General features: G+C 52.5%; 1 protein-coding gene across 5 annotated transcripts in view; it reads right to left on the reverse strand.

Annotated features, from left to right (window-relative positions):
* The window catches only part of rfx2 (regulatory factor X, 2 (influences HLA class II expression)), a 44,376-nt gene that overhangs the window by 18,748 nt on the left and 3,101 nt on the right, over window positions 1–22,527 (reverse strand). For 3 of the 5 annotated variants that reach the window (XM_035413314.1, XM_035413316.1, XM_035413313.1), the window contains exons 2-4: window positions 4,084–4,196; window positions 2,493–2,576; window positions 783–862 (exon numbers count right to left, since the gene is read on the reverse strand). In XM_035413314.1, coding sequence (XP_035269205.1) covers window positions 783–862; window positions 2,493–2,576; window positions 4,084–4,188 — 269 coding nt within the window. In that variant the 5' untranslated portion in view covers window positions 4,189–4,196. Of the gene's footprint in view, window positions 1–782; window positions 863–2,492; window positions 2,577–4,083; window positions 4,197–17,737; window positions 17,820–22,527 lie in introns of those variants that run through there. The other 2 variants (XM_035413311.1, XM_035413312.1) reach the window with 1 other exon arrangement.

Here is a 22,527-nt window from a genome sequence, read left to right on the forward strand (position 1 = left end):
CTCCTCGGCCCGCTCTCCCATTTGGAGGGCCATCTCCCGCTGAAGTGCATAATAAAGTGGCGCTTCTATATACAGCTCTGACATTTCTGGAGACGCGGCCCCTGGGAACAGCGCATCCTATTTGCATGGGTATATGAGAAACGACGCGCCACGGCAGACATCCCAAGACCCGAGACCAACAGCGACCAATAAGCATTCGCTAATTAATCCAACGTGCCCGGCTTCGGGTCTATTATCCCCCCTCTAACCTCGCGCAAATCTGCTTAATTAACTTTTAATTACAGCCTAATTAGCGACACGTCGATGAAAAGGGCGCCGAGGCACGTGGACACGTTGAGCCGAAACAATTGTGACAGGAGAAAGGAGGCCTGTCGAGTCAGTTTACCGTTTTACTCTCTTATTTATTTATATCCTTTTTTTAATCTAGCGGGGGGGAAATGCCACCTTTGTCCTGTGAAGGAAAAACACTCCTTTAAAAAAAAAAAAAAAAAACAAAGACACATTTTAAATTACAAAAAGACTGAAGGAATCTGTGTGAAATGATGCTGTCCCACGATGCACCAGGAACACGAAAGATGCTCCACCTGTGTTTGTTCACAGCGAAACGCCTCCGGGAAAAAAAAAAAGCAGAGGAGCGCAGGTACTGGGACTGCGCGCGACATCGATCTCCTTCCCCCTGCTACTTCCTGTGACAGGCCAGTACTTCTCACTCACACTGAGGCACACACACACTGAGAGGCGGGGCGAGGGAGGGGGTGGGGTGGGGGTGTTGGGGTTCTTACATGGTTCCGTTTGTGTACACCACTTCCCCTCCTTCCACGTACTGGACCTGGGACGGGTACACGTGCTGGACCTGCTGGACCTGTCGAGAGACGAACCCAAATCAACGCCGGCGCTGCGACAGGGGCGCGTAACCGTGACAACCCCAAAAACCGGCTTCGCCTTCCCCTCAGACACAGCGTGCCTCTGACCCGCCTCCCTACGGATGTTCATTTTCACCCACAGACAGCGCCGGGAAGGTGAGATGTCTCTTTCCGATTGGTCGGAAAAACGCTCGTTTTCAGACCCAAAATGACTCATAAGAGGCAGAGCACTTGGGTATGTCATTAGTGCACACATCACCCGCAGCGAGGACAGAACGTTCAGCAGCGAAGACAAACGCTACAGAAGGCCCCCCCCCCCCCCCCCCCCCCCCGAAAATACCCAGGGTCTGAAAGTCAGCACTTCCTGACTAATCAGAAAAAAGAAGGATAAATCACACCCCTGCAATAACCGTACGGAGAACCAGTCTATGAAGTCGCTCAGGAGCAAAGATACTGGACAGAGAGTGTAGAAAAAAACATTTTAAAAGCAATGATCAGGTTTGTAGGGCGAATGAGACACTGGCACAGCTGTTAACAGGGATTGATTACTCTCTAAATGGAGAATTGACCACTTCTCCTGGTACTTTCTCCACTGCCTGTCCTAAAATCATTCAGCTCACTTACGAAGACAGGAGCTTTAAATGCAGCCCTAAATAGCGAACAGAGACCAGCCAGACAGTCAGACCTGGAGCTCAACACTGCTTCAAATCCACCTAAAGCTAAACCTACACAGAGATAATTACACGCAGAATCGCAGGAATAGCATAACTCTTTAAAAGCAAAGATCAACTCGCAGTGCATGTTCATATTCATCAGTCTTTGCTGGCCTTCTGTGTCAACTCATTCAGCGTCCTTCAGCATACCAGACGGTCTGACATAAATCAAATAGGATTTTCGACCAATCAGGTAATTCCATATGTTCGGCCATGATGCCTAATACATAACAGTCAGTAGGTGGCAGTGGGTACAAAGTGTCCCAGCATGCCGCTCTTTTGTTCTGGGTAATGAGAACACGTTTCACACTTACTTCCTCTGCGCAGACAACAGGGAACGTATGTGTGCGCATGTTTATAAATATCTGCATGTACATTACAAACCAACTCACTCGCACACGAGCTCAGTGTTATTCTGAATTGCTGTTGTGTGTGTGTGTGTGTGTGTGTGTGTGTGTGCGTGTGAGAGAGAGAGAGAAAGAGAGAGAGACAGTGAGAGAAAAGTGAGAAGAAAGTGAGAAAGTGAGAGAGAGAGACAGGGGAGAGAGAGAGAGAAACATGAGAGTGAGGGAGAGAGAGCGTGCGAGAGAGAGAGAAGGATCTGATTAACAGACTGAGCCAGGATCAGTAAGGGCAAACACCAGGCCCGAAGGACACTGCTGGAAGATGAAGTTGTGAGACAGTGTGGGCATTGGGGATTGGGTAGATTACGGGCATTGGGGATTGGGTAGATTATGGGCATTGGGGATTGGGTAGATTATGGGCATTGGGGATTGGGTAGATTATGGGTATTGGGGATTGGGTAGATTATGGGTATTGGGGATTGGGTAGATTACGGGCATTGGGGATTGGGTAGATTATGGGCATTGGGTATATTACGGGCATTGGGGATTGGGTAGATTACGGGAGGCTGTACCTGCTGGGGGACCTGCTGCACTCTGGACAGTTGCTGGACCTGCGCCCCCTTCTGGCCCGAGCCTGTGGCCTGCACCAGCACCCGCTGAGGAGAGAGGAGAGGCCCTGTTACAGGCTGACACCACACACACACACGCATGCATGCACGCACACACACACACACACACAGGCACACACACACACACACACACAGGCACACATACACTCGCGCGCACACACGCACAGACACAAACACACACACACAAACACAAACACAAACACACACACACAAACGCAAACGCAAACACAGAAAGGACACTCTTCACCCCAGCCACGGGGAACAGGGTTAGAACTGTAATTTCTCTCATTGTGTCTGTACTGCAGTGGTGCTGCAGGAAACATCTGAACATGCAGAGCAGCTCCCCGGGTCAGCAGAGGCTCAGAACCTGGGGGGGCGCTCCAGCCCAGGACTGACGCAGTTACCCACAGAACGCAACCCAGCCCGCAGGGAAATGAGCCGCCTGGAACGGCCGTGTTGTGCCATTACACATTCAGAAGCTCATCTTTTCAAAAAGCCAGCTCACGGTCAAACGGGGAAGTCCCCGCGGCTAGGGCTCTCAGAACGTGCCGGAAGGAACGCTTTCCGCGGCGGACGGGGACCGCGCGGCACCCGGACCGCGGGCCGCGTGGGGGACAGGAAGCAGCGGCGTTTCTGTTCCACAGTCCGCGTCTGCGTCTGTGTCTGCGTCCGCTTTCGTCCCAACCAGCCTGCCTTTTATCTTTTAATGCCAGCTCCTTTTTTTTTCTTTTACAACGAACGGCACAAGCGGAGGCCGGATTTCCTCTCACTCTTTATTTCCCGTTTTTATTATTCCGCTTTCATTACGCTCCCAGTGACGGGAGAGTAAAACGGTAATGCAGTATTTCAGCCTTTTGTACTCTGATTATGTAGAAAAGCCTCGCTAAATATTTAATAACAAAAATGACTCATTTATACAGCGCAGTTCACAGTTAAAAGACTGTCAGGGTGCTGAGGTGTGGGATGGGGGGGCAGTGGGGTGCTGGGGTGTGCGGTGTTGGGGCTCAGACTGTCGGGGTGCTGGGGCGTGGGGCGTTGGGGTGCAGACTGTCGGGGTGCTGGGGCGAGGGGTGTTGGGGCTCAGACTGTCAGGGTGCTGGGGCATGGGGTGTTGGGGTGCAGACTGTCGGGGTGCTGAGGTGCGGGATGGGGGGGCATTGGGGCTCAGACTGTCGGGGTGCTGGGGCGAGGGGTGTTGGGGCTCAGACTGTCAGGGTGCTGGGGCATGGGGTGTTAGGGTGCAGACTGTCGGGGTGCTGAGGTGCGGGATGGGGGGGCATTGGGGCTCAGACTGTCGGGGCGTGGGGCGTGGGGGTGCAGACTGTCAGGGCGTGGGGTGTTGGGGTGCTGGGGCGTGGGGCGTGTGGCATTGGGGTGCAGGCTGTCGGGGCGTGGGGTGTTGGGGTGCTGGGGCGTGGGGCGTGTGGTGTTGGGGTGCAGGCTGTTGGGGCGTGGGGTGTTGGGGTGCTGGGGCGTGGGGCGTGTGGCGTTGGGGTGCAGGCTGTCAGGGCGTGGGGTGCGGGACGCTCCATACCTGTTGGGATGCCGGGACAGGCTGCACCACGGGGGCCTGGGAGGAGGAGGACGTGCGCAAGGCCACGCTGGACGAGGAGTCTGACCCTCCCTCTGAACTCTGCATGCTGGACTCTGAGGGGGGGGGAGAGAGGGGGGGTGAACCTCGGACCAGAGCGACGATCCACAACTCAACACTTTACCCAGAGCAACAGACACAGCCAACATTTCACACACAGTCCATTTATGCAGCGGCATATCTACCCGAGCAGATCAGGTTCGGCACCAGGCTCAAGGGTACAATGGCTGTACCCCTCCTGGGAATCGAACCCGCAACCTGAACTGAACTACAAGCCCAGATCCTTAAACTGGCATGATACACAACGACCCCGGGACACGCACCTCCGTGCCAAACGGGACAGGATGACCCTCGCCCCGAACCCAAAAGACAGAGTCGCGCACGGGTCGCTGTGGGAAACTCAGGGACTTTACGCAGCGTGCTGAGGAAGGGGAGAGACTGGGGAGACATCAGAGGGCCACGGCGTCCGCTGGCGAGCCAAGCCCCACACAGCAGGTTTCCAAGGCCTGAACGAGCTGCTGTTCGTACGCGGCCCTCAGGGACCGCAGGCTGACGTCCTCTCGCCCCCCTCGGGGCCTGCGACTGGAGGAGCGGCTGTTTGGTGTTCAGGTGGAAGTCCACTGAGGAGGAGGAGGAGGAGGAGGACGGACAAGCCCCTGCACGTGAAAACATCGCCTGGCTCAGCCGGGGGGGGGGGAGGGGGGGAGCGCCAGGAGACCCGGCGCCCAGCGCTCCACCAAACGCTAACGAGCTCTGAGAGAAAACACGGCGGAAGAGTGGAAGAGAGGAGGAACCAGGGACGAGAGAGAGGGACAGAGAGAGAGAGAGCGATGGGCAGAGAAAGAGTGAGAGTTAGAGAGAGAGAGAAAGAGAAAGAGGCAGAAAGAGAGAGGAGAGAGATAAAGAGAAAGATCGACAGAGAGACAGAGAGAGGAGAAGGAAATCACTTTTCTCTCCCCCCCCCCCCCCCCCACCCCCAAACCCCCTTTCCTGGTGCAAACTTGTGAGAATGGGGGGGTGGGGGGGGGATCCCGGGCCTGCCAGGGCCCTGGCAGCTTACAGCCTGTGTTTCCAATGAGAGCCGGCCTCTGGGGCTCCAGTAATCCAGCTGATATGAGGAAATTCCTCAATGCTTTGTAAACGTTTGCCGGTCGCCATGGTGAGGAATCCATGACGACCACCCCCCAACCCTGCCCCCCCTGCCCCACGCCCCCTCCCCCTCCCTCTCCGCTGCCCCCCTGCTCCCTCCTTTCTCCTTTTCTTTTTAAAGCTCATGCAAAGTAACTTGAGAGCGCGGTGGCAGAGTGAGAGAGGGAAAGAGAGTAAAGAGTGAGAGAGAGAGAGAGAGAGAGAGAGAGAGAGAGAGAGAGACGATCTGAATAACACACTGAGCCAGAATCAGTGAGGACACACGGACCAGGCGCTTCTACTGCTCAGGGCACAGCCCGAAAGACGGCAGGTGGAATTATCTGCCGCACTAAAAGCGATAACTGTGTTTGAAGCAATAACGAAGAAGAGAATTAAGAAAATAAGGAAAGCACAGAATGCGCTTTTACCCCTAACCAATCACTGGTGCCTTCCAGAACAGTCTGAGCACTGGAGAACACTTCACTCTCATTGAACGCACAAAACAAAAGACAGGCATGGATATTAATGCATGATAAGAGATAAAAGAAGGTCAGAAAGAGGAAGGGAAAAAAAAGAAAAAATGTTCCAGTGTAAGGAGTAAATCTGTCCAGCAGAAATGTAAAACAGGTGATTGAGAATGAGGAAAACAGAATGAGGGGTACGCTGTGTGTGTGTGTACGTGTGCACGTGCACATACACCCATGTTTAATCACAAACACATGCACGCACGCACACACATGCACGGATTTAGAAACTGGTGTGTGAGGATGGGTGTGGTCGTGTTGTTTTGCTGCTGAAGCAGACCGGGGTTAAAGTCATCTTAGGTGAGTAATGCGTGGGCAAGGCGGTGTTGAAATGGCCAAATCCTCCTGTGTGTGAGACCGGGGGAGGCAGGTGCAGCAGTCAATCACAGCACTGTGTGTGTGTGTGTGTGTGTGTGTACCAAAACATGGGTGCATGTGCACGTGCACACGTACAGACACACACACGCACGCACGCACGCATGCACGCACACACACGCGCACACGCACACACACGCATGCAGATACACGCCCACGCACACACGCATGCAGATACACGCCCACGCACACACGCATGCACAGACAAACGCACGCACACACGCACGCACAGACACGGACACACGCACGCCCGCCCACGCACGCACAGACACACGCCCACGCACGCAGACACACACACACGCACGCCCGCCCACGCACGCACAGACACACGCACGCACCAGTAGTTCTGTGACAGAGACCCCCGTGCTCTCTCTGCACAATGAGGCGCTGCACTCAGTCCCTGCCGTTCCGGAACTCTCTCCAGCGCATTTGACACCGCGGGTACAGAATCAGCATGTGCCTGCAAGGGCCGGGCTAAACTGTCCATGCCCCCCCCCCCCAACCCCGCCCCCCCCGCTCACCACCCCCTCAAGATCACTCACCAAAAACACCACTGAAGCTGGATTTAGAAAAATATCCTCTCACAATTTACTTTCAAACAAAGCCTAAGTCACAAAAGGAAGACAGTTAAAGGCTATTAAAAGGGTTGAGTCCCTATACAGGCGATGTAAAACAAAACAAAACAAAACAAAACAAAACAAAACAAAAAAAAATGCAGGGATGGAACCAACGTGGAAAACATGGCTCAAACGCGCAGGTCATCAAGACGAAAGAATCTGAGCACGGGCGTCCGGCGGGCTATAAATACACACGGAACAATCCCGCCGGTTATCTTTGGACGCTCTCCCCAGCGCGGTTATTACTCAGAGAGGGCGGTAAGCCCCGGATATTTTTCAAACACCGTCCCGTGGCGGGGAGGGAAGCAGAGGCACCTCTTTAGAGCCTGAGAATGGCACTGCACGGGGAAAGAAAAAAAAAAAACGCTTTATTACACAAAATCTGTTAAGTTAAGTCTGGCAGGTAGCAGTTTTCACAGACACTCGGGGGGGGAGGGGGGCGGCCTTTGGGGGGGTGGGGGGCACGTCGTTCTGCTCCGCCAGCCCGAAGCGTCAGAGGAGGTTAAAAGCCACACGGAACACAAAATGGGGCACAGCGGGGGGTCGCTTCAGCCCCACCCTGACTGGGACTGCTCTTTAAAACTGCCCCCACCCCCCTCCCCCCTCCCCGTCCAGTCCAGTCCACAAAAACCACTCAACTTCACTCAAACAAACAGGCACTGCATAGAAAGCCACAGTTAGACAAAGATATGCTACAGCGAGACAAAGACAAGTTACCGTGAGACAAAGATAAGTCACTAACACGTCTGCATGGCATGAAAGGGTATAAAACTAGCCACTGACTAATGTCCTGTGTTATATTCAACCGGTGATTAAAAAGGAGAGGGAGAGAAAGAAACAGAAAAAGGAGACTGGGGTTTTTTGTTTTTTTTAACGTATACCTGCCAGTTGGTATGAGTTTCTGGGTAATATTGAAGCTCATCTGTCACTGACATATCTAACTTAAATAACATTGAATCTGAGAAAAACACATACAGATGTTCAATTAAAAACAGGAGCCCACAGTCTTGGCTCTTGTTTGCACTGGCCCACATTGTTTGCAGAGCAACAACGGTTGCCAGGGGCAACACCGTCCACTCCCGTTTCCAAGAGCCTGTTGCTAAGCGACCAACAGAATACTTCCCAAACCAAACAATGCCATCCCCCTACTGATCCCTCTATCTCACATTAACCAGAAACTTACAACAATAAATATGTAACCTATTAATTTCAGACACCGAGGAGGAGACAGAGAGCACAATTGGCCCCGTGGAGCGAGTGAAGAAAAAAAAAAAGGAGGAAAAAAAAAGATTAAACAGTTTTAAACTCTGGAGGTTTTTAACTGTGAAGGATCAGCTGTCTGTGAGAGTCCGGAGGCAGCAGCGTTCCTGTGCAGACCCTCAGCACTTCGGCTCGCTCGCACAGGAACGCCACGGCAACGCGCGGAGAAACGGAAAACGCTCCAAACCGTCCCGACGCCTCCCCTGCTCCAAAAACAACCGCGCTCCCCGGAGCGGTGCGGGAAAAGGAACACCTGCGCGGAGGAGAGGGCTCCAGCCGGCTTCCTCTTCCCCCACTCCGGAAGCAGGCATGACTGAGTCACTCACAGCACCCGGGCTCCTCTTCAGACCTCCCCGTCACTGCTCTCCTGCGATCGGTTACAGGCTCCCGTCCTAATCAGATTAATCTCCCTTTCTCCCCCGCTCCCCCGCTCTCTGGCTCTTAACCCTCTGAAGAGCAGAACGTTCTAGAACTCCGGTGCTTTCAGTCACCTGTTACATCAGCGTTAGAATGTTCAGTCGCGAACATTCCGCTCACACGTCTGTGATGTCACAGCTGAGAGGGTTAATTCCCGTCTCGGGGAGAGCAGGCCCTGCCGGCCACAGCCGCCTTGCCTCCGCTCCACCCCCCCCCGGCACTTTGAGCCGAGCGCCGCGGACTTTGGCGGACGGGTCGCCCGCTGCGCGCCGGCCCGCCCCCTGCGGTGCTGCAGCTCTGGCGAGCGCACGGCGCCCCCCTGCCTGAGGAAAACGCGCTCTCAGACAGAGCGGCCTTCGCTTAGCCTAGCGCCGCCGGCACCGCGCCGCCAAACCCCGCACCGCCAACCCCACACCGCCAACCCCACCGCCAACCCCGCAGCTCCCTGCCCGTCTCACAGAGCATCAGCGGGGTTTACACACCTTTCTGATTTTATTACAGAACCTGCACGCACACACAGACAGACACGCATGCACGGTACACACACACTCACATGGTACACACACACACACAGACACACGCACAGACACGCGCACGCACGCACACACACAAACACACACGCAGACAGACACATGCACGCGAATACACACACACACACACAGTACACACACACACACACACACACACACACACACACACACAGTACACACACACACTCACACACACACAGACACACTCACGCACACACACAGAAGTGGCTGCCACAGCGGAGGTTGCTTTTGAAGCCCGTCTCATTAATTTCCTCCTAATCCAATCAAAGCAGCTCGCAGGTCCGCAGATGGTGGGCCAGTGCACCGGCTGCAGGAGGTGCTGGGGGGGGCGAGGGGGGGGGGGGCAGGTCTCCGGCTCACGGAGGCGGGTGATCCCACTGTTCCTGCCGCCAAACGGGCGGCCAGGCGCTGGTCTCCGGACCCCCCAGCCCCCCCAGCCCCCCCCCCCCCGACCCCGGCTCAGCACCGCCAGCACAGCGCCATCCGTCACCGCCGGCACCGCAGACTGACAGCTGGCTAATAATTAAGCCGTTGCCATGGAGACGGCCTGTTTGCCCCTATGCCCACGCACACCAACCCCCCCCCTCCCCCCCCCGCCCCCCCCCCCCCACCACCACCACTTCTACCTCCTCAACCCTCCCAAGTTCTACTCCAAAAACTCAGTCCAGAGAGGAGGAACCGCAGCTGAAAACAGGCTCACGGGAAAGAGGAGAGGAGAGGAGGGAGAGAGGAGGGAGCGATCCTGAGAGCGATGTGCGTGAGGGCGTTTCTTTAATCGTATTTTCACTCTGCCCCCCCCCCCCCCCACCCTGTGATGACAGCCGGAGGTCACTTCTCTCTTTGTAGCAGCACCACCCTTGTTGCCCACAGAGATGAGAAAAAAAAAAGAGAAAAAAAAACAGTTTCCCAAAAATCCAAAGAGCCTCACGTCTGGTTCGCAAGGAAACAGTTCTGACTGCACGCCCGCAACCACGGGCACAAGGGTGACACACCCGCAACCACGGGCACAAGGGTGACACACCCGCAACCACGGGAAGAAGAGCAACACGCTCGCAACCATGGGAACAAGAGTGACACACCCGCAACCACGGGCACAAGAGCAACACGCTCGCAACCATGGGAACAAGAGTGACACACCCGCAACCACGGGCACAAGGGTGACACACCCGCAAAGGCGTTGTGTGGGGTCATATTGACCCCAGGCTCTGTAGCTGTACAAAACAGAAGAAAATAAACTACTTTTTAAAATTTTCTCTCATTTTTTTGTGTGTGATTCTGGCGGCACTTTCCCATACAGGTTTCAGACCTGGGTCAAATACTATTTGTTTTGGATTCAAATACTTTTCTATGCTCTACTGATCTTGTCTGGTGTATTGGAACCAATGAAATACTCTCAAAAAGTGCAAACCCCGCCTTCTGGTCATATTGGCAGGCTCAATTACACCAGGCAAGATCAACAGAGCACAGAAAAGTATTTGAATCCAAAACAAATACGTATTTGACCCAGGTCTGACAGGTTTCAAACTTTCGCCTACCTCGGGCACTAAATGAGAAGTTTTTCACAGATTTTCAATATTCTGGGATAAAAGGCTAGTCATTTGGGCGACATTAAGAAGAGTGCACACTAAGCGTCAATATTTTTTCCGTTACAAGACCTTTGTGTCCATTTAAACTGTTGTGGTGAATCTGACCCCGAACATAAAAGGCATTGAAAATTCATTGAAAATTCAACTCAATGTGACGGCTGAACCAGAATAGCTGAGCTTCAATAGCCGACGGACACCAATGGACGCTGCCTGACACGAACAACGTCCAAACGATGATGAAGACGCGTGTACGAACGACATTTTAAAACACTAAGCATGTTACTCATTAACCTTTTCAGCTTCAGTTTCACCCCCCCCCCCACCACCTCCACCCCCACCCCCACCCCACATTTAGACATGGTTTGGCATTTTAATCACATCGTGCGTCGCCAGTCACCATGGAGAAAGCACAAAGAAAGCAAAGTGCTGGTTCTCACTTAGGGGGCTAATGATGTTTTGCTGGCCGGAATTCTTCGGAAGGATTCTTATTGGCCGAGGTCGGCTCATTCCACTCCCATTAACGATCCGGACCAACCGGCGTTGAGCATGTTTGGTGTATTACTTCACCGAATATACATTTCCCTAAACATCTCTTGATGGCGCGTACCATATTATGTACGTTGAAATGGACACGTAAAAACAAATCTCATAAATTTAAAAGGCTTTCATTAGATTATTACTCATAACAAACGTGGACGTCAGCTGTAATCTTTTGAATAAACTACATAAACGTGCTGATAGAACAATCGGAAAATCATTTCCTGTGACTGCCCAGTAGTCCCCTCAGCCCATGAGCAGACTCCCATTTCCCCCTTCCTAAATCTAATCCGCCAGTTAGTTTAGAGCTGCCGTCCTGTATTTACAGTAGAAACTGCAGGCCGTTAACTATTTTAAATGAATCCAGTCCGCTGTCTCGCGGGCTGCTCTTTTTAAGGCTGTCGACACGGCTAAGGAACGCAGATTTCACCCTTCCCAACCTGGCCGTAGGAAAGCCAGGAACCTCTCCGGGAGTGCCACAGCGGCGGCTCTGCTTGGTGAACTCGGGCGCCTGGGGAAAGGTGTTACCGCCTCTGCCAAAAAGGTAGAAAGTCGGTCCGCATAAAAACAGTGAGAGAGGCAGGCCTAGCCTCTGGCTTATGTCAAAAAGACAATCTTCAAAAAGTCTCCACTTGGCTCAACGCTCAACAAACTGGAAGAGGACACGAGGCGCGCTAATTATTCCTGTACTTTCACAAGAACCAGGTTAAACAACAAGATGAATCACCCATGAATGGCTTCCAGCGAGCGGCTTCCCTTGCTATGGTCGGTATGCGCGCTCTTCCAAACACAAACTCGAACTCTGCCCTGCTCTTTCACAGTCTGCCATTTTAGACGCCCTGCCAGCGCCCTCCTGGAACCCCAGACCCCGTCAGCTTTATGGCTGCTAGGTGGGCCGGGTGCAGAGGGTGTGTGGGGTTCAAGAGGGGGTGGGGTGGGTGTGTGGGGTTCGGGGGGGTGGGTGAGTGCATGGGGTTCAAGGGGGGGGGCGGATGGGTGTGTGGGGTTCGGAAGAGCTCCAGGGCCCCAGCGCAACCCGTTTTTGTGAAACTGGTTACGTGCAGTGCGGAGCGCACCAATCTGGCGCAGTTCCACAGGAGGCGATAGAGAGCGCTCTGGGGCCTGCTCGCGTTTCCACCAGGCCGACCCCCCCCCCCCCCCCCAGGCTTCCACACGGCTGCGGAGACAACATCAGCTGGGAGGCGGAGGAAACGTGGAGGGGTGTGGGCGTGGGCGCGGTTGGGTTTAGGCATCGCGGTTAGTTAGAAAAAACAAAACATGATCATCCATTCAGGAGTGTGATGTGGAGCTCAAGAAAATCATGCCTTCTTGGCAATAAAGGTGCCCTGTGACAATGAGAGAACGCTGGGGCTAAGCGGGGACGATAAGCCCCAAGCTGCTTGGCCAGCATTAGCCTCAGGGCCTGAAGACACGGCTTAGCCTGAGCGCCGTGCATTGCTTTATTAAGAAAAAGGCACAAGAGCAAACGCCAAGGCCCAAAACACGGCAACGTGGGCAGCCAACCACAACTGAAAGCTGGCGCAGGAAAGCACGCATAGTCTGAAATTAAGCCTGACTTAAGTCTATTTGTGCAACTTAGGCCAGGTCTATGAAGCAAGTAGAGAGGGGGGGGGAGAAAATAAAAGTGCATCGAGTCATTCACGTCATTTGCAAACTAGGCTTGGGGTGCAGTTGGTAAGCACACACACACACACATCTTCTGGAGAGCAGACAGTGCTTTTGCATTTACAGTATGGGAGGGAAAAAGGTTGGAAGAGAGAGGGAAAGAGAGCCAGCTGGAACAGAGCTTGGTAGATCAGGTTAGAGAAAGCTCAGGGCCAAAAAGAGGCAGAGGAACAACAACAAAAAAAAAAAACCTGACACTCATTCTAGAAAAAAACATTTACAGAAATTCGACTGAGGGGATGGCCTTGCTCATCTGTAGTTGGCTACAGGAAAACGGCAGGTTTACAGCCTGGGCAGAGCGGTGGTCTGTGGATGGAGACATTACATTATCGCAGGTACCAGTGGTGGTCTGAGTATCTTCCAGGTAACAGTGTTGGGTGGGTAGGTATGTGGAAGTAGAGTACCTTCCAGAAACCTGTGTTGGGTGGATGGGTGTGTGGATGAAGAATACCTTCCAGTTACCAGTGTTGGGTGGGTATGTGGATGTAGAGTACCTTCCAGGTACCAATGTTGGGTAGGTATGTGAATGGAGAATACCTTCCAGGTACCAGTGTTGGGGGGTGGGGGGGCGGTGGATGGAGTTGGGGGTTATGCCGCCATCAGAGCCCCCAGCCTGCTGTGTGCTGCCAACCCCCACCTGATAAATTATAAATAAACTCCTCATGTCACTGAAGGCTTAGCAGGCAGCTGTGCACTAGAGAGGGGGGAGGGGCTGACAGCTCTTATTCAGATTTACTTTTTGACCAATAGGCACGCTCCATTATATTGCACCCTGAAGTAAACAACAAATCGGCACAGTGGGGGGATGGGTGATTGTACCTGATAAGCAAGGGAGCAAACAAAAAAGCACCCGACCATCGCAGACCCCCGCCCGCCCCCCCCCCCCCTTCCCCCCCCCAGACAGACACACATATACAAACACACACAGCGATCAGGCTTCCATTGTTCTGACGTTTGAACAGTATGAGCTGGGGGGGGGGAGGTGGGGGTGACAGTGGTCGCAACCCCTGCACCATGAGAGACAGGTCTTTCAGAGGGGTAGTCGTTTGATGCCGGGGGGGGGGGGGGGTGTTACGACGCGAACCCTGTGATCTTTACATACGGACACTGGAGGAATCGATGAGCACGCCAGACCCCCACACACCCCACACTGCAGAGGACCTACACTAGGTCTCAGAGGACCTACACTAAGGCTCTTTTTCAGACCACTGAACCACCTGTACCAAGAAATTCTCCGAAAAGCCACTTGTACTGAGAGTGTGTGACAATAAAGTCCCTTTTCCTCTGACTGATTTGAACCCTTTCAAGAGCATGTTTTTTGGAATGTTTTTTTCCAAAATTTTAAGTCGGCGTTCTAGAACTCCATTGTACAATTCCCAGAAGCGATTGTTACATCAGCATTAGAATGAACATTCCAATCACATGTTTGTGATCTCACACCTTAATGGGTTAAATGACTCTACCAGTTTGAGTGTAGCACAGCGCAGAAAGATTAGCACAGAACCCAAACGCATTAGCCTAGCCTAACGGACAGCTACCAAACGCGAGCATCATTTGCAGGGCAGCACAACCGAAATAGCTCGAATTCCACAGTTTTACCACGGCGTTACACTCATTATTTCTGCGTTAAGTAAAAAAACGGACAGAGGTTTAGGTGTGCAAAACGAAATGCCGAAAATGTAACATGTAAAAATAGGATCATTTGTGCCTTCGGGCTGCAAGTCCTCCTTAACCCCAATCTCGCACCCTTCCTAGCGACCAGTTTCTCAGGATGTCCCGGGAGAGGGACCTGCTTTATCTGACCAATAATGAGCAGGACTGCTGCTTTATACCAGCAGTAAATGCCAGGGGTTAGCCACTGGACAACAGGGAGCGACTACACTTTTGTGTGGTGATTTCATGGAATCCAGATTAAAAAGTTAAAAAGCACAAAAGCTATTTCATCTAACAAGCAGAGATAAAGACTAATTATATTTGAGCTGAAACTGACCTAACATTTAACCGCTTTATTAACTTATTTTGCTAGATGTCACAATGGCCAACGCAGTTAAAAGTGCTTGCGTAAAATCAGCAAAAGGGTTGGATGAATGTTGCTACATCACACAGACAGCCAACATTAACAGGACTCCTGACAGACAGCCAACATTAGCAACACACCTGACAGACAGCCTACATTAAGAGGACCGCTCACATGCTGACTCAGTTTTCCACATCAGCTTTTGGAAAAACAAACTCCTCTCTCCATGTTTAGAATTGAGAGCAGGTCTGACACTGCAGGTTCTGGTTCATCTCTTATTACACAAACCAGGATGACAAAACAGTTGAATATGTCAGCACAGGCCTTGTCTTTGTCTTTATTGCGCAATTGCAGTTGGAAGCAGAGAAACGCAGACAGTATTTCCGTCCCATCTCCACAGGACAGCTACCGAAAGTCGCCTCGTCTGCATTCACATCTCACATTCGGCAATTAGCGGACGTCAGATGCCATCGCCTACTTAAAAAAGTACACAGAGGTTCAAGCAAAGAGCAAGGATGATGCCAAGGCACAGTCACAGTCACAGTTCACAGGCCCAGTTCACAGTCACAACTAATAGCACTGGTCAGTACACAACCCTACAAGTGCTTTAAACCTGCAGCTACGTGAATACTGTCCATTTGACCTTAATTATTGTTCCACCAACTGTCTTTCAGGAATCAGATGTCCGTCACCAAGGCTGAAAGAGTTTTAAAAGCTGTGCTGAGATTGACAGAAGGGGGTCAAGGGTTGGGAATTCATGCCAGGAATTCTCATTAAAGTAGAGGTTCTCAATCAGCAGTGCAGGGGAAGGAACAGGCTATCGAGATACTGGACACGGATCACCAAATGTAGGTCGCTTTCGCGTTTTCTGTGCTAGGTCGGAGAAAAAAAGGACGAATAGACTACTTTTTCCACTTTAGTATTTCATCTGAAATTTGAAAAGTATTCTTGCATTTCTTATTTGCTCCACCCTACCCGTTTTCACTCAAAATCCACATGCGAAAATGGCATAAACCTTCAGCGTTCCATCATCAGACGTGCACTGAGGGAACGGGGACACGGCAGTCACATCTACGCACTGCTGCTCATCTGTCTGATCCAAGAATGTACCCACCATGGTGTTAATGTGAAATAGGAGTAAACCCGAAACAGCCAATGGCTGCCTCTCTCCCAAGGAAGTGCATTGGTCTGTGTAGCTAATGCATTCTGTGCAGTAAGGAGCGCATTTAGTCGCCAGACAACTTTTGTAAATGGCGCAATTATTTTTAATGCATCAGAGCTTTTAACATTTGAAGAGTGGGCCCTTTTTGGAATGTTTCCATTTTTTTTTTTTATTCTACGGCAGTGTTCTAGAACTCCAATGCTTTCACTTACCAGCAGTGATAGTGACATCAGCATCGGAACGTTCACCTAAAAAGATTCTAAATCACACACTTGGGATCTCACGCCTTACAGGACTAATGCAATGATCTTTTATCATTGATTCAACAGTTGATAAAAACGGGAGGGGCGTTTGCACTTGAGTACGGCTGAGCTACGCTTCCCCACGTTACGCGCTGGCTGCAGGGGGGTTGTAATGCTGTTCTGGCTCAGACGCGCAGGGTGAAGACTAGAACAAAGCCTGCTCCCGACACCCCTTCCACCACCTCTCCAGCGCTGGTGCTCTTTTTTTTCTTTTCTTTTTTTTTTTCCCTCCAATGAGCAGAATGCTGATAGAAACGACGAGATTCCGGAGAGGCTTTGTACGTTAGGGAAACTAGCTTGACACGGAAATGCCGCGTGCCTCTGCCACAGACAACAGCCTAGATTTCACGAGCGCGAAGGCGAACGCCTCGTTTTACACCGACCGATTGTTTTCCCGCCGAATTGCAAGCGTCTGAAAGGCAAAAGCGAAGCGGCTTTTAACGTGTACTTGACAAAGTCACGAAGAAGACCGGACAGCTCTTTGACCCAAATTCCTCAAAAACAAAACAAAAAAAGCACTACATGGGGTTCAAAGCCGTCTAAACGAGAAAATCGCTCAGATATATTCCCATCGTGCACTGCAGCTTCTGCCACCACCGCCAGCATCCCGTCGCCGGGCCACGAATCCTTAAGTTAAACTCGGAGTTAAAACGCAACTAGCTAAAGCCGCGGTATGTACAAACATGTAAGTGAACTGTCGGGAGCGGGCATTGGAAACCGCTATCAAAAGGGCCTAAACGACCAGAGAAAAGCTGTCCGAGGAGAAAAAGTACAACTCTTTAGAGCGGAGAGAGGTGGGGGGAGGCCCCCCCTCGGTGCCTACTGTCCCCGGATGAATGGGCCAGGGAGAGGGAGAGAGGGGGGAAAAAAAGGAATGGCCATTGTAATGCAAATGTCAGGGCCCTGTCTGCTGTTTGTGGCAGGAAATTTAATTAGCAGTTGTGTAGCTACGATACAAACCAGGTGGAATGTAAAGAATGCCCCAGGCGACAAGGGCAGAGAGAGGGAGAGAGAGAGAGGGAGAAGGAGGGAGGGAGACAGAGAGAGAGAGAAAGCAAGAGTTAAGCAAGAGAAAAAAAATTCATATAGGCACGAGTTTCGACCTGCTGCACGAGAATTTTAAAGCCATTTATTGGTAATGTCGCCCCCCCCCACCCCCTTCCTACCTTACACTAAGGTTTCTTAGCAACCTGCCGACTGAAGACCCCCTAATTTCACCCCCTCGCCATTTCTTCCATACTACACAATACCCCCGTTCCTTCTGTTGGCCCTGTCCACCCAGTACACACGGGCACATCAACGCCATTTAAGGCTGCTTACCAGCCTCTGCGCTTTAACACGGGGGAAAAAAACCCAGAAGAAGAAGAAGGGGGGGGGAGGAGAGAAAGGGACCAGGGAACCTGTTGATTTAAAGACGGGAGGACAGCTTTCTTACCTCGGCGCGGCCAGGCACGGCCGATTCCCCTTTGTCTCCTGACAGTGCTCAGTATTACACGGACCATCATTATCCATTTAAAGCCCGGCTGTCACTGCCCGCTTCCCCCCAGACGCTTCTCTTCCCCCGCTCCCGCCGCGGAGACCGCGCTCCGCTGAGTTACGGCTCTCCCGCGCGAGGCAGGATTTCCTCGCTTTATTGGCTACCCTTCGGGACGGATCCCGCGCTATACGAAAAGTAATCAGTTGCGCGTCCATCACAAAACCTGAGGCTCCATCAAACTTATGAGAGACTGGAGGCAGGGGAGGAGGGGGGGCGGGTGGGGGCGACATCTCCCCCAGGGCTGTTTCTCCTGACAGACAGGCAGAACGCCACCCCCACAGCCATGTTCTTTAGTGGTCTCTTCTGACAAAACCCATGACTGCTCCCTTCTGCAATTGCCATCAACTCTTGAGCTGATGTCTCATCGGGGAAACTCTCTATAAACAAACCCAAACAAGAAAAGGAAATGACGTGTCAAAATGGACCCCAAATGTGGTTTGGACGCCCGGCTTATGACCAAGTGGTTGCCGGTTCAAATCCCAACAGGCTGCTGTGACCCTCAGCAACACATTCAAGCCAAAATGACTTCAATAAGCATCTGACTTTATTCATTTAAACATGCTAAGTATTGAAATAATTTTGCTCGACGCCAAGTGCAAACAGAATGCGAAGTAATAACCAGCAGCAACGGCAGTGGCCAAATTAGAAGCCAAGTACAAAACAACACCCACCCACCTGGGTTGTCCCCCCCCCCCCTGAGTACGGATGGTGTGCATGTGCCCAAAGCTACACACAGTGCTCCGACCACAGATCAAAAATAGAAACAGGTCTATAAGCAGCAGTGGGCAAATGGGGTCACCTGTTCCACAGGCTGATTGACTGGCTGGTCTGGCAGATGCACTGACTGTGACATATCATGCAATGAATTATGGGAGAAGCTCTATCTACAGCTCTGTCTATCCTTTAAGAGAGTTCCTTTCCAGAAAGAAGAAAAAAATCCACAAAAATGTATTTAACATTCAATATGCATTTCTATGTAATCAACGTGCATTCATATGTATTTAACACTAAATGCATCGCCTTGGTGCAGAAAGCTCCTTGTCTGTGAGCAGGAATGCTGTGAGCACCTATCCAGGAATGCCAATGACCAGCTGCCACCGTACAGAGAGCTAGTCTTATTCAAACCGGACCGAAGAGCGCAGGAAGTACAGACTGCATGCAATAGGACAGGGCTGCCCAACCCTGTTCCTGCAGATCTACAGTCCTGCAGGCTTTCACTCCAGCTTTGACAAAGCGCCCCTCATTCAGCAGCTAGAGCAGTGGTGTCCAATCATGCGCCGAGGACAGCCGAGAGTATGCAATGCTTTCATTCCAACCAATCGCTACACCCGCAAATCAGGAGGTGAGGGGATCGGTTGGAATGAAAGCCTGCATACTCTCCACCCTCCATGGCACATGATTGGGCACCGCTAAGCTACAGATGTCTTTCGGCTGCTAATTAGAAGAGTCCGGTGAGCCAAACTGGGGTTGAAATGGAACCATACAGGAAGGTAGAGCTCGAGGAACAGGGTCGGGCAGCCCTGCGGTAGGAGGTCATGTGACAAAGGTCATCGGCTTCAGCCTCCCAGTGGACGAGGCAGCGGGTGTGTGTGACAAACGATGCAGGTAAGGCCACTGTGAGGTGACACCCAGGAGGAGGAGGAGGAGGAGGAGTAGGGGGAGGAGAGAGTGTTGGAGCATGTGCACTGTGACGTACTGGGGGCAGTGTTGACACACGCGCCATAGATCACCGTTGTCTGCGTGTGTGTATGAGTGAGCAAGTGTGTGTGTGCGTGAGTGTGTGTACACAAGTGTGCAAGGAAGAGAGGACAGGGACAGATGGGCCTGGAAAGGAACGTCTTAATGACTAGAGCATGCAGGGTTTCATTCCAACCAATCATTTCACCTGCTGATTCCACTAATTACTTCCTTCCTCACTGGTTGAAGGTGTGTTAATTAGTGAAATCACCAAGTGAGGAGATTGGTTAGAATAGAAAAACTGCATGATGTCAGCCCTCCATGGCTTAATGGTGGGAACTACAAGATATTATGTGTCTCGGTCTTGGGCCTGCAGACTACAGACGACAAGCCTGCGTGCAGCTTTGCACAACCGTCACCTCACTACCGGAAGGTTCCATCATGCTCGCTGCTGAGGGGGGCGGAGCCCGAAGAACCGCGGTTCACCTCCGCGCCGAATAGGCCGCTCGCCGTAGAAGCACGCCCCACGAGACACCGGCAGGGCTGGTTCTGTCACCCCGCCCCCCCCGCCCCCCGCCCCCCTCCACACATCAGGACAGGAGCGCCAACAGCGTCCCGCGCGTGGAATGCACCCGGCTCTCCCAGAGAACAGCCCGAGCGCCGGGAACGCAGCCGCGGCTAAACCGGTCCTTACGAGTCTCTCTCTCTCTCTCCCCTCTGTGTCTCTGTGTCTCTCTCTCTCTCTCCCCTCTGCGTCTCTGTGTGTCTCTCTCTCTCTCTCCCCTCTGCGTCTCTGTGTCTCTCTCTCTCTCTTCTGTGTCTCTCTCCCTTCTGTGTCTCTCTCTCTTCTGTGCCTCTCTGTCTCTCTCTCTCTCTTCTGTCTCTCTCTCCTGTGTCTCTCTGTCTCTCTCTCTCTTCTGTGTCTCTCTGTCTCTCTCTCTCTCTCTCTCTTCTGTGTCTCTGTGTCTCTCTCTCCCTTCTGTGTCTCTGTGTCTCTCTCTCCCTTCTGTGTCTCTGTCTCTCTCTCTCTTCTGTGTCTCTCTGTCTCTCTCTCTCTTCTGTGTCTCTCTCTCTCTCTCTCTCTTCTGTCTCTCTCTTCTCTCTCTCTTCTGTCTCTCTCTCTGTCTCTCTCTCTTCTGTGTCTCTGTCTCTCTTCTGTGTCGCTCTCTCTCTCTCTCTCTTCTGTGTCTCTCTGTCTCTCTCTCTTCTGTGTCTCTCCCCGTTTCTCACTCTCTCTTGCTCTGACTCTCTCTCCACCTCGCTGTCTCTCTCTATCCTCCTCACCCTCTCTGTCTCTTTCTCTCTTCTCTGTGTCTCTTCTGTCCCTCAAAATTCAAATTCAAAATGCTTTATTGGTATGACATATTTTGAGATACATATTGCCAAAGCGTATCAATCAATCAGAACAACAACAATGATGACAGGAATAACAATGACAACTGAGGATATTTATCTCTCTCTCCCTCTTTCTCTCTCTCCCTCCCTCCCTCCCTCCCTCCCTCTCGTACGTAGGAGTAGTCGTTCCCCCTGACCTGCCCGAGCAGGCTCTAAGAATGCACGGCCTCCATTCAGAGCGATGAAAATAACCTGATTAAAAACACTAACTTTTAAAGAAATACCACATCGTCACATCATCGTCGCCCCCCCCCTCCCCGATCTCTCCCATTAGCGTGGCCGTATTTGTGTATCGGGTTGCCATGTAAACGCGAGAGCTCCACGCGCGCGCTCCCATTCCGGTCGCCGGAGTTCTCGCCGCCGTTCCTTCGTTCTCCCCGCGCTGGGCGTGTGACCGAATTAAAGCGCTCTGTCAGGAATTCACTGCAGGGCCGTGTCATAACAAGTGTAGGAAGAATTGTGAAAAACTGTTTTCTGTTTTTACCCTCCTCCCCCCTCCTCCCCCCCCCCCCCCCCTCAGCCAGGATTTACCGCACAGACTTCACTGCAGGCTCTGAACCTGAGAGACCGCAGCCTTACTCGTTCGCGGAGCGGAGTTGGGCGAGTCGCTCCTGAGCTCGCCGCGGTCCCTAACCAGCCGGGCTGCCGTGCCCCCCAGACCTCCGTGCCAAGCGATGATTCAGCGGAGCGGCCTCCGAGCACACGAGGGCTCGGTTAAAGTGAAGGGTAACCATATCAACGGCGATGACGCTTCGGCGCGGACGGACCCCGGGACGTCGTTACGCGCGGCGCCGCGGCTCTCCGCGCCGCGACCTCTACTGCGCCGCAGCTGCGGCGGGATCGCCATGGCGATGCCACAACAATGCAATTATGAGAGGGCTGGAAGACCAGGCGTGTGTGTGCGTGTGTGTGCACGTGTCTGTGTGTTTGTGCACATGGGTGTGCGTGTGTGTGTGTGTCTATCTGCGCTCAAGTACAAGCACACAGATACACACAGGCTCCTACAAGCTCAGGATCAGTGAGCTACAGTGCACAGGTGAGGCACGCACCAAACCTCTCCGAAGTTAACAAGCGCACAGTACTTCCCCACACTACATCTACACTGCAGCGTACTTCACAAAATGCACTGAAAAAACGTAACCTTACACTTCACGAAACAGAAGTGCTGTCAGCCTAATTCTTATGCTTTCTTATGAAACGCAGTGCACGCACAGCATTTCTATTCGCCACATTTACAGCACAGTACAAAATGTCAGGCTCCTCCCCCTATGCAAACTACCAGCTGATTGGCTGAAAGGATGAAAACGAAGCAGACGGGCATCTGTGAGAAGCGGTTACCTGGAGATGATTGGTTCCTTCATTAGAGCAGCAGCGGGACTTTCACGCCGCGCAGAGTCCTTGACGGCAGTCGGCACTCCGGAGAGCGAGTTCCGCGAGGCGGCGTCTGACGGGCTCTTCGGGAGCGCGTTCATCCCGTCGAGCGGAACGCGGCAAGACGAGGGGACGGAGCGGCGCGGACAGAGTCGCGGCGCGAGCGAACGCGGATGGCTCGACAAAAAAAACCCCCAAACGCGCAAAAACCAAACACGCCGTGGACCGCGTGAGGCCAGCCCGCC

This window comes from Anguilla anguilla, chromosome 4 (genome assembly GCF_013347855.1).
Source record: "Anguilla anguilla isolate fAngAng1 chromosome 4, fAngAng1.pri, whole genome shotgun sequence".
NCBI classification, from domain to species: Eukaryota; Metazoa; Chordata; class Actinopteri; order Anguilliformes; family Anguillidae; genus Anguilla; species Anguilla anguilla.